Source organism: Salmo salar, chromosome ssa06 (genome assembly GCF_905237065.1).
Source record: "Salmo salar chromosome ssa06, Ssal_v3.1, whole genome shotgun sequence".
Lineage (NCBI taxonomy): Eukaryota > Metazoa > Chordata > Actinopteri > Salmoniformes > Salmonidae > Salmo > Salmo salar.
Window position 1 is genome coordinate 15381068 of NC_059447.1, and position 12163 is coordinate 15393230.

At 40.9% G+C, this 12163-nt stretch overlaps 1 protein-coding gene across 4 annotated transcripts in view; it reads left to right on the forward strand.

Annotated features, from left to right (window-relative positions):
• Positions 1-313: 313 nt before the first annotated feature.
• The window catches only part of LOC106606437 (transcription factor MafG), a 45015-nt gene continuing 33165 nt past the window's right edge, over positions 314-12163 (forward strand). Inside the window, exon 1 of one of the 4 annotated variants that reach the window (XM_014202641.2) lies at positions 314-469. Coding sequence is in view for 1 of the 4 variants with exons in the window: in XM_014202638.2 (XP_014058113.1) it covers positions 11921-11934 (14 nt within the window). In the remaining 3 variants the exon portion in view is untranslated. Of the gene's footprint in view, positions 470-808; positions 1125-9787; positions 11935-12163 lie in introns of those variants that run through there. The other 3 variants (XM_014202640.2, XM_014202638.2, XM_045719844.1) reach the window with 3 other exon arrangements.

A 12163-nucleotide genomic window follows, 5' to 3' on the forward strand; every position in this document is an offset into this window, starting at 1 on the left:
TTATATTCTTAAGTAGTATGGTCTCAGCCACTATTAGATCTTGTTTGCGGACAGAGTAAAGAAAAAAATTCAGATAGATAAAAAGCAGTTTCAATAAGTTTTATTTCCAAAAACATTTAACATCCAAAAGTGTCCATATTTGCAAAATCAACCATATGCGTTACAACAAGCTCTTTTTTCCTCTTTTTTTTTTACAGATGCGTTGCAACATCATGCAAGTGATTGCATACATGAAAATATGATTTTTTGTGTCCTTCTGTTGATACTTCATGAATGGACCCACGTGACCAAACATGACGTCTGGCTCCGCGATACAAGGGAATGTAGAGAAAGGAATCAACAAGGAGAGCACGAGCGGGATTTAAAACGCATGCTTGTCTGGCAGTCACAATTGTAGCAGCTACATTCAAGTTGGCCTTTTTATTACACAATAGAGGACGTTAAGAACTATAGAAAAACATCACGTTTGGTGAGTTGAAAAGCGAAACGTGTTGTTTTGCTGAGTGTACGTGCATGCCATTACCTCTGATATGCTGAGTTTTGCTTGCTCAATGCGTGTCTTCTATGCTGTAACTAACTAGCCAGCCTGTAAACTAATTTCTCAGGTTTCCAGCAGCTGGCTGAACTCAACTCACTATCAAGTACTTTATTATAGTATACGTCTCAACTCTTGTTAGCCTCTGTGTGTGAATGACGACATGGTTTGTAATTAGACGAACATGTTACATTATTTTTTGAATCCTAGAATTTGCCCCCCAAAAAAGCGTATCTTGTAATTCCTAAGTAGCTGAGTATGGGGATTCCCTTGCTTGTTCAGCAGGCGGGATTCTGTAGGCTGCTACACGTATACTGGTATTTAGTCACGCGCAAGCAGTGGTGTAGAGTAGTAGTGACAGTTTGGGGGTTGTCGAGAAAGAAAATGTGTAACCAGATATAGGTGGCTTCTGCTAAATGGATAGCCTGCGATCCAACTGCTTATTTAGCTTGTTGTAGTTTGCCTAGTCATGCACATACTGTAACTAGGTCTGGAGCTGTTCAAACCTGCTGCTTCATATCGTAGCGAGCGTGCCTTGCAGAGCTGAGGGAAGCGCGAGCCGAAGCAACGGTTGTCGGAGCGCGATCAGGTTGGTGGCTTAATTTGTGACATAAATCAGCACGATAAAACAAGGACTCGACAGTATTTTGTGATACTATATATATACATGTGCACAGCTTAGTGACTAATAGCTGCAAGTTTGCATTGCTCAACAGTCGATTGCTTGGCATTTCCGATCGTGTTCGATGGCGGTAGAGGTTAGCAAACTGGTTCACCTGCCGAAGTCATTTAGCCAGTGGTAACCACCCGCGATGTTTTATCAAGCCTCCGCTGTCAATGTCCAGTGCTTACACACCAGGATAGCTAACGTTACACATTGTACATCGCATTCTAGGCATTCTTATCACGTTGCTGAATCATCACAATGATGTATTTGGACGTCTGAGAAAGAAACCACCCGAAACATGGCCCCACCAGCGGACAAAGGTCTGGGCGGAGAAGGATGGTTGATATTTATCAGCGAGCCGTCAGGCGTCATCCTAGAGATTATGTGTAGTGAAATGGTCAAGTGTTGATTTGCAGTCCTCTTGTTGCTCGTGGAATGATGGGGATGAGCATAAATCATTCAATTTGCCATGTTCTCTGGCTGCAATGCATTCTGATGAGGAGAAATAGATCAGCTTTCTGTATTGTAATGCTCTCTTTAGGATCCACCAGCAAGCAGTCAAGTGTGCTAGCATACAATTCTAACATCTAGTATTCTAAGAATACTATTCAAAAAAAGTAATTTAATAGGATTTCTTTGTGCTATATCCTGTATCTATTATATTGACCAACATGTATTTCATACATAAAGAATCCCCACTGTTTTCAGCCCGCTTTGCTATTCACCATGTCAAGTAATGTTAAACTGGGTCACATTTAGATTAAACCCGCCGTTCTGTAGTGAATGCCTTTTGTTTCAGAAAATATAATCCAGCACTGTCAATCACTACTGTATATGTTTTTATGTTGCTTGAATAATGTTAGCCTATATGCTTTGGACATGGGATGTACATGGGATGATTTGGTGGCATATAGGCTAATCTAATACTGATGTCCTTATTTTAGGTAATGATGGTTAATTTGTGTTACATGTAGCCGTTTTTTGATTGGTTGCCAGCAACTCTAAATGGTGCACTTTGAATAGCTTTTACTATAAGTGCCATGGTGCTATTTTAGTGGTGGGCAGTGAAAATATGCTTTTGCCTTTTTTGTTGCTGAGAGGCTGAGTTACTTATTTACTTCTCAGTAGGGCTGGGCGGTTTGGCCTAAAAATCATATCTCCTTATTTAAAAAAATGTTCAAACTTGTGGACAAATCATATCGATAAAATTCTCTAAGCTTTGTTTTACAATTTAAAGGCCAAATACACTGCATTTTAAAACGGTCAGGAATAATCTAATGAATTTAGGACTTGTGAAATTATACCTAGGCAAAATATAAGCCTTCCACCACCATAAGACCCACTAATAATTGTATTATTTTATCAAAATAATTTAACTTGCTTTTTTGCAATAATCACTTATCTGGATTTCAAGTCAGTCAATGAAAATGCCATTTTTGTTACATATTTTAACCAGAACCATGCATAATGCACATTCACTAATAATGACTAATTTGTAGCAGGCATTATAGAACATTAACACAGGTCTCATAAACAAGTGCTAGTGGAGTAGCCAGCTAATCTTTATATTTCAAGTTTAGCCAACTTGGATCTATTTGCTAGCTAACAAGGCAGAACAGTTATGAACACACCCTTCTGTCTGTCTCCAACTGTTTGAACTAGAGGTCGACCAATTATGAATTTTCAACGCCGATACCGATTTATTGGAGGACCAAAAAAGCCAATACCGATTAATCGGACGATTTAAAAAAAAAATATATATATATATTATTATATTTTTTAAATGTTATTTATTTGTAATAATGACAATTACAACAATACTGAATGAACACTTATTTTAACTTAATATAATACATCAATAAAATCAATTTAGCCTCAAATAAATAATGAAACATGTTCAATTTGGTTTAAATAATGCAAAAACAAACTGTTGGAGAAGAAAGTAAAAGTGCAATATGTGCCATGTAAAAAAGCTAACGTTTAAGTTCCTTGCTCAGAACATGAGAACATATGAAAGCTGGTGGTTCCTTTTAACATGAGTCTTCAATATTCCCAGGTAATAAGTTTTAGGTTGTAGTTATTATAGGAATTATAGGACTATTTCTCTCTCTATACGATTTGTATTTCATATACCTTTGACTATTGGATGTTCTTATAGGCACTTTAGTATTGCCAGTGTAACAGTATAGCTTCCGTACCTCTCCTCGCTCCTACCTGGGCTCGAACCAGGAACACATCGACAACAGCCACCCTCGAAGCAGCGTTACCCATGCAGAGCAAGGGGAACAACTACTCCAAGTCTCAGAACGAGTGATGTTTGAAACGCTATTAGCGCGCACCTCGCTAACTAGCTAGCCATTTCACATCGGTTTCACCAGCCTAATCTCGGGAGTTGATGGGCTTGAAGTCATAAACAGCACAATGCTTGAAGCATTGCGAAGAGCTGCTGGCAAACGCACGAAAGTGCTGTTTGAATGAATGCTTACGAGCGTGCTGGTGCCTACCATCGCTCAGTCAGACTGCTCTATCAAATCATACACTTAATTATAACATAATAACACACAGAAATACAAGCCTTTGGTCATTAAAATGGGCGAATCCGGAAACTATAATTTCGAAAACAAAATGTTTATTGTTTCAGTGAAATACGGAACCGTTCCGTATTTTATCTAACGGGTGGCATCCCTAAGTCTAAATATTGCTGTTACATTGTACAACCTTCAATGTTATGTCATAATTAATTATGGCCTTTGTTAGGAATAAATGCACTTCACACAGTTCGCAATGAGCCAGGCGGCCCAAACTGCTGCATATACCCTGACTGCTTGCACGGAACGCAAGAGAAGTGACACAATTTCCCTAGTTATAAGAAATTCATGTTAGCAGGCAATATTAACTAAATATGCAGGTTTAAAAATATATACTTGTGTATTGATTTTAAAGAAAGGCATTGATGTTTATGGTTAGGTACATTGGTGCAACGACAAGCAAATGCGCTTGTTAAATCATCACCCGTTTGTCGAAGTAGGCTGTGATTCAATGAGAAATTAACAGGCACCGCATCGATTATATGCAACGCAGGACATGCTAGATAAACTAGTAATATCATCAACCATGTGTAGTTAACTAGTGATTATGTTAAGATTGATCGTTTTTTATAAGATAAGTTTAATGCTAGCTAGCAACTTACCTTGGCTTCTTGCTGCCCTCGCGTAACAGGTAGTCAGCCTGCCACGCAGGCTCCTCGTGGAGTGCAATGTAAGGCAGGTGGTTAGAGCGTTGGACTAGTAAACGGAAGGTTGCAAAAACGAATCCCCAAGCTGACAAGGTAAACATCTGTCGTTCTGCCCCTGAACAAGGCAGTTAACCCACCGTTCCTAGGCCGTCATTGAAAATAAGAATGTGTTCTTAACTGACTTGCCTAGTTAAATAAAGGTGTATAAAAAAATATATATAATAAAAATAAAATATATATATAATCGGTGTCCAAAAATGCTGATTAACGATTGTTCTGAAAACTTGAAATCGGCCCTAATTAATCGGCCATTCCGATTAATCGGTCGACCTCTAGTTTGAACAGCATGCTAGCCTGGCCACTTTGTTTAGATGTTGAAATCACCTTACCTACCTTATTTCTCAGAATGAGAACGAGTTGCCAATTCCTTTATAATTGTGTTTTTAAGCTTATTGCACATTTTATAAAACAGACTAGACAGCGAGTATAACGGTCTGGCTAAGATGCTGCTAGCGGTACGTGGTATTATAAACAGACTAGACAGCGAGTATAACGGTCTGGCTAAGATGCTGCTAGCGGTACGTGGTATTATAAACAGACTAGACAGCGAGTATAACGGTCTGGCTAAGATGCTGCTGGTGGTACGTGGTATTATAAACAGACTAGACAGCGAGTATAACGGTCTGGCTAAGATGCTGCTAGCGGTACGTGGTATTATAAACAGACTAGACAGCGAGTATAACGGTCTGGCTAAGATGCTGCTAGCGGTACGTGGTATTATAAACAGACTAGACAGCGAGTATAACGGTCTGGCTAAGATGCTGCTAGCGGTACGTGGTATTATAAACAGACTAGACAGCGAGTATAACGGTCTGGCTAAGATGCTGCTATCTGTTCCACGTGACAAACTGACCATTCATTTTCCAGAATCAATGTTCATTGATACTCCTGTTTTACTGGTGTCTGCCCTGTGTGCAATTTGAGTAGTTGAGATGTAAAAAGGGCATCATTAGAAAGGTTAACTTCTCCTCTATTACAGTAAAATAATGTCTCAATTTGTTTCAGTATCCCTATGACAAATTTTGTTGGACCAAATGGCAAGTTGAAGCCTCTTGTCAGAGAGGAATAAGTGATCTCTCATCTTTGTTGTTGTGAGTGGAGGGGGAGGGGTTTTGTGTGTGTGTGTGTGTGTGTGTGTGTGTGTGTGTGTGTAAACAGAGAGGAAGAGGCGACGTGAGAAGTTTCACTCAACAAAATCTGTCAAATAAGGCCAATACGTTGCTATGGGTTTATTTTGGACCTAAGCTTGTCACCTACTTTTGTGTCTTTGGGACAACGATTCCCATTGTTAGAGACGGAAACATGAGCATCTCGTCATTATATACAGATCTCTGGTGTAAATGGTTAGCTGCACAGCACAGAAGGAGTGAAGGAGACAAGACCAAAAAGACAACATGCGGACATAAACGCTCATAAAAAAATATAAAAAAATTATTAGTGTGATGCAGGCATTTGTAATATCTCACAAAAACATACATTCAAATTCATTCGATATATCATCCAGCTCTACTTCCCAGTCACCTTGGAAACTGTTGAGTAGCCTAAATGGGCGAGGAGGGGTACACAGATAGGATCTGCGTAGAGTCTCTGAAGTTTCTCTCTTGCTCCGATTTCCAAGTTATTTCATCATCCTGGTTGGTGCAGGCAAGCAAAGCGTGTTTGGGTAGACATACTGCGCAGTTAGCTACAGCCCCATGTCAGAGACCCAGATTTGCAATAAAGCTCAATTCCTGTCTCCCGTAACGAGAACAGATGAGGGGGCCTTGTATAGCGCCACAGCAGGTGGCAGGCAGGATGAGATTGGTGTGGTGAGGTGAGATCAGCTCAGAGATTTATGGCCCTTCTAGAGGTGGCCAAGATAAAACAAGGCTGGACACTGTTAGAGGTGAACGTGGCTGGATGGTGCACACAGCTACTGGACTGTAAAGCCCATTTGGGGCGGCAGGTAGCCTAGTGGTTAGAGCGTTGGACTAGTACCCGGAAGGTTGCAAGATCGAATCCCTGAGCTGACAAGGTAAAAATCTGTCATTCTGCCCCTGAACAAGGCAGTTAACCCATTGTTCTTAGGCCGTCATTGAAAATAAGAATTTGTTCTTAATCTATCAATCAAATCAATCAATCAAATTTATTTTTATATAGCCCTTCGTACATCAGCTGATATCTCAAAGTGCTGTACAGAAACCCAGCCTAAAACCCCAAACAGCAAGCAAAGCATGTGAAAGAAGCACGGTGGCTAGGAAAAACTCCCTAGGAAAAACTCCCTAGAAAGGCCAAAAACCTAGGAAGAAACCTAGAGAGGAACCAGGCTATGAGGGGTGGCCAGTCCTCTTCTGGCTGTGCAGGGTGGATATTATAACAGAACATGGTCAAGATGTTAAAATGTTCATAAATGACCAGCATGGTCAAATAATAATAATCATAGTAGTTGTCGAGGGTGCAACAAGCACGTCCGGTGAACAGGTCAGGGTTCCATAGCCGCAGGCAGAACAGTTGAAACTGGAGCAGCAGCACGGCCAGGTGGACTGGGGACAGCAAGGAGTCATCATACCAGGTAGTCCTGAGGCATGGTCCTAGGGCTCAGGTCCTCCGAGAGAAAGAGAGAATTAGAGAGAGCATATTTAAATTCACACAGGACACCGGATAAGACAAGAGAAATACTCCAGATGTAACAGACTGACCCTAGCCCCCCGACACATAAACTACTGCAGCATAAATACTGACTTGCCTAGTTAAATAAAGGTAAAATAAAAAATGTCACTCTACTGAGCCGAGTGGAGCTGGCCTGGTTATGGCTACATCCATCGTAGTTGCTGGCTCTGTGCTGGAAAGGACCGTCGTTGATACTCCATCCGCGTCGGTACAGTTTGGGTCGGCACCATCGTCTGAGGGCTATTACTGACAGTAACACCCATTGGCAATGTTTAGGACAGGCCGACCAGCCCAGCCCACGTGAAGAACCACTGGGCAAGAATCCACTGCTGCACAGCTTCACAGACAATGAACCAACACCTCTGCAAATGCCTATGTATTGTATGGCTGACTCAACACAGAGCAGTTATTTAGTTAGTTAGTTATACCTAATCAGGAGAAATGAATTTCCCTTCGGAAATACACAGCATGTGTTATGGGGTTTCTTCTTGTCTGCAGATGTGCTGCTTTCACTACATGGGGAAACGGAAGTGCTGCTGTAGCTACATGGGGAAACGGAAGTGCTGCTGTAGCTACATGGGGAAACGGAAGTGCTGCTGTAGCTACATAGAGAGAGAATATAGGGTTTTCTGTTTAATGGAAGGAGGGGCTGTTGGTGATGAAACTCTTTGCAAAGCGTCGTCGGAAGGGGATTATGATTGCTGAGTGTTGCGATATAGGCTACCTCTCTGGACTTGTGAAAAAGTAGCACTTTGTTCTTTCATCCTCCAGGCACAGCAGGCAAAGCGTTGTCATTTTGACTTTCATGTGCTTTACTTGGTTGACCTGTTTTAAGTAGGCAACATCTGTGACATCAAATGAGGCTTTGTCAATGTTACTTCCCAATATTTTACTTGTCAATGTTACTTTCCCAATATTTTACTTGTCAATGTTACTTGTACCATATTGTCACGGTCGTCATTGGTAATGGAGGACCAAAACGCAGCAGGTATGTGTATACTCATCTTCTTTATTATAAAGAAAGAAGGCAAACCCAAAATAGACACGTATACAAAAAGAAACACACCGACAATAAACAGTCCTGTAAGGCTTGACGCTATACACGGAACAATCTCCCACAAACACACCCAACTAATATAGGACTTCCAATCAAAGGCAACACCACACAGCTGCCTTCAATTGGAAGTCCACCCCAATTAACTCTACATAGAAACAGACTACCTAGACTAAACATAGAATACATGAATCTCAAACAGTGCCCAACAAACCCCGGAATACTTAAATCAAATGCCCTTCTAGAAAAACACCACCCTGAACCACATAAAACAAATACCCTCTGCCACGTCCTGACCAAACTACAATAACAATTAACCCTTATACTGGCCAGGACGTGACACATATGAAAAACGTGTGCTTCATTTACATGAACATCAACCACTCTGAACCAGTTTTCACACTCATTATGAATGCTGACATTTAGCCTTGTGTGTGTGCAGTGGTGTAAAAATACTTTAAAGTACTACTTAAGTAGTATTTTGGGGTGTCTGTACTTTACTATTTATTTTTTATATACTTTTACATCACTACATTCCTAAAGAAAATAATGTACTTTTTACTCCATACATTTTCCCTGACACCAATAAGCACTCGTTACATTTAGAATGCTCAGACAGGACAGAATTATTGTTCAATTCATGCACCAATCAAAATAATGCATTGTCATTCCTACTGCCTAAGATCTGGCGAACTCAATAAACACAAAAACGGTGTTTCTAAATGATGCTGGAGTGTGCACCAGTCTGTCTGTAAATAATAATAAAAAAAAAATTAAAAAAAAATATATATATATAAGAATTATGCTCTCTTGTTTGCAAGATAAAATAAATTTGATGTAAAGCATTTTCTTTTTTTACTTTTACTCAAGTATGACAATTGTGTACTTTTTCCACCACTGTACTTAAGTACATTTAAAACCAGATACTTTTTTACTCAGGTAGTATTTTTCTGGGTTACTTTTACTTGAGTCATTTTCTATGAAGGTATCTTTACTTTTACTCAAGTATAACAATTGAGTACTTTTTCCACGCGTGTGTACGCATGCACGTAGTACATAGGCTACTATCTACACGATGAGACAATTGTTTTCAATGCAGTCAGTTGTCTTATGGTCCACTAAATCACTGAAAACCCTACAAATAGCAGAGTATTGATTTTTGTAGCATAACATTACAGTGGTAGCCAAACAACATTGTCTTCTTGTTTAATGAATCTACCAAAGCAGCAGTGGATTGGACAGACAGAGTAGGCCTAGCCTCCTGTTTGCTTACAGTGACGACACTGATGAGCTCTTAACCATACAGAGCCAATTAACTACAAATGACTGAATTATTCCTGTTCCAGAGAAGCCTACTCTCATGTTGTAGAGAAATTGGACACATTACCATTGTTCAATATGGACAGTACAGTTGTATTCTATTGTAGTCCTAAGGTCAGTAATACATATAGGATCCAGTAATGGTAGTTCATGGATTGAAACATTTCACCAGTGTGTGTGTATGTGTGTGTGTGTGTGTGTGTGTGTGTGTGTGTGTGTGTGTGTGTGTGTGTGTGTGTGTGTGTGTGTGTGTGTGTGTGTGTGTGTGTGTGTGTGGGCTGCCTGCTATCCTCCCTGCCTCCCTCTGCCAGCGTTAGGCTATGGCTGCTGATGTATCAAGAGCGATTCCCTTTTAATCAAGTCCTCCAGGCATATAGAGCGTTGAAGGCCAATGAAGTCCTCGCTCTCCTCCGAGTCCCACTGCGGCTCTCGACACAATATCGATTCAATAGACCACAGCGGCACTGTATTCAACTTGGAAATAAGCCTAGCCAAGTTTGGCTTATTTTAGAAAACACCAAATCACAGGTACTAAGAGTGTGCTGAAATTGCTTTCCCATTTTCTGTCAACATATACGCTTAACAACTGACAGCTTCCTCACACAAAAATGTTGTCTAGGCCTAACCTGTGGTGTAGCTTGGGTGTAGGCCTAAAGTACAACACTGAATGATGGACAGCAGATTGCAACCGAGTGCCTCTGACAAGAATATCGGCTGACATTCTGTTACTTTTCCAACTGTTCTACATGTTGATTCTGCTAAAACAGCATAGCCTATGTAAAAAAAGCTTTAGGACTTAATAACGTGTTGACTATTTATTTGTTTTAATCTGTGGCAACAACCAGCATGCAGGAAGTCTTTTTACTCTAGATAAGGTTTGTTCCGTATCCAGACTGCCGTTCCTCTTTCAGGTGGAGAAACTCACCCGTTTCTTATTCCTCAATTTGAAGTGTGATGACGTGTTCTCAGTTTCTAGTAATCATGGGGTTCATCCCTAATGGAACCCTATTCCCTGCATAGGGTTCTGGACAAAAGTAGTGCACTATATAGGGAATAGAGTGCCATTGGGGACATAACCTTAATCTACACCACATGCACAAACTCTGACAGCCTTTTGAGAGCTATCCAAATACATCTTATTAAACAGTCTTCTTGGAAATCAGATTAGATCTTGGCTATGATTCTGAAATGTCTGTCCTCGCCCACTCACGTGAGCCTCATGCCTGATGGACTCCAGAGACTGTATTCATAAAGTCGCTCAGACTAAGAGTGCTGTTGTAGGATCAGATTTACCTTGTACGTCATGATGAATAAGATTAGCCTACATTGGTCAAGGACTGGGATGGACCTGATCCTAGATCAGCAGAACTTACTCTGAGACGCTTTATAAACCACTACGAGCTCAGGTTCTAGAACTCATTTAGATCTTCAGAGGCAGTAGGAAGAATGTCCCCTTCTATTCTCTGCAAACAACCAGTCATCTATCCCATGGGAAAGCAGGGCAGCGTAGGTGACATATCATTATACAAGGGCCCACTACTACAGGGACAGTCCTTGTAAAAGGTGCCATCTTTATTTCGGCAAACAATTTCTGGTTATGTTAGGAAATGTCTCATCATCACTCCAACCTCTTAATGGGAGAAGGTGTTGGCTTAATGTTTTCCCACCATTGATAGCGCCTCACACATTTTCCCTTTGAAAGCCGCTGAACGATTTACCCTCTCTCTTTTGTCACTCTTATTTCACGCTCTGAATAACAGCTCTCTCTCTTTGCCTCTCCCTCCCTCCCCCTCTTCCTCTTTCTTTCCTATATGCATAAATTGAGCCAGCCTCCTGGTAACTCTTCCTGAGCTACCAGCAGAGTCAGATTTTTAATTTGCAGTTAAATGGCGCTCGACACATGCAGCTTGGTTGATAATTGACTTCACTCAGCTGAAGGGAGGGATGATTAGGTCAGAATATCTTATCATTTTCTTCAAAGGAAGGAGGGAGTGGAACTGGTGGCACTCCTATCAGAATGTAATGTTGACTATACTTAAAGGAAAAGTCAGTGACTCTCTAAACAGTAGTACCGGACAGACTCCTACAGCAACTAAGAGCGTGAAGCGCGAGGCTAAACTTCTCTGCTGTTGTCTGGCAGCTATCACGTTGTTGCAGCATAGTGTCAACTACCTGTTTACATTGTGTTAGTGCATCTTCTTGCATCGCGCTGCAATAGTCTCAGTTCTTCCTGATGCATGTGGTAACCTGCAGATACATTGTGTGAGTGCTTTAGAGGACGTACGGGAGGAACAAAAGCAGTAATGTAGTGGAGCAGACCGCCCGGTCTAGGCCTAGTGTGCACATACTGGAGAAGCAGGGGTTGTAAACGGGTGAGATCATTCCATCTAGTCTTAATGCATGATTTTGTGCAGGTGAGATTTATTTTAAGCTTGATGCGGAGAAGCATGATTTTTCAGCTGCCAGGTGCAATATCATTTTATCTTCAGTGTTGAGCATGAATTTAAGCAGATGAGATATAATTATATCTTGAAGGTAGACTCACCGAAATGACGTTGCCACAAGCAGCACCACAGATATTGCAAGATGCAAGACTTCTCACACAGTATGTGCACGGGTTCACTTCACCCTGTAACAGTGTGG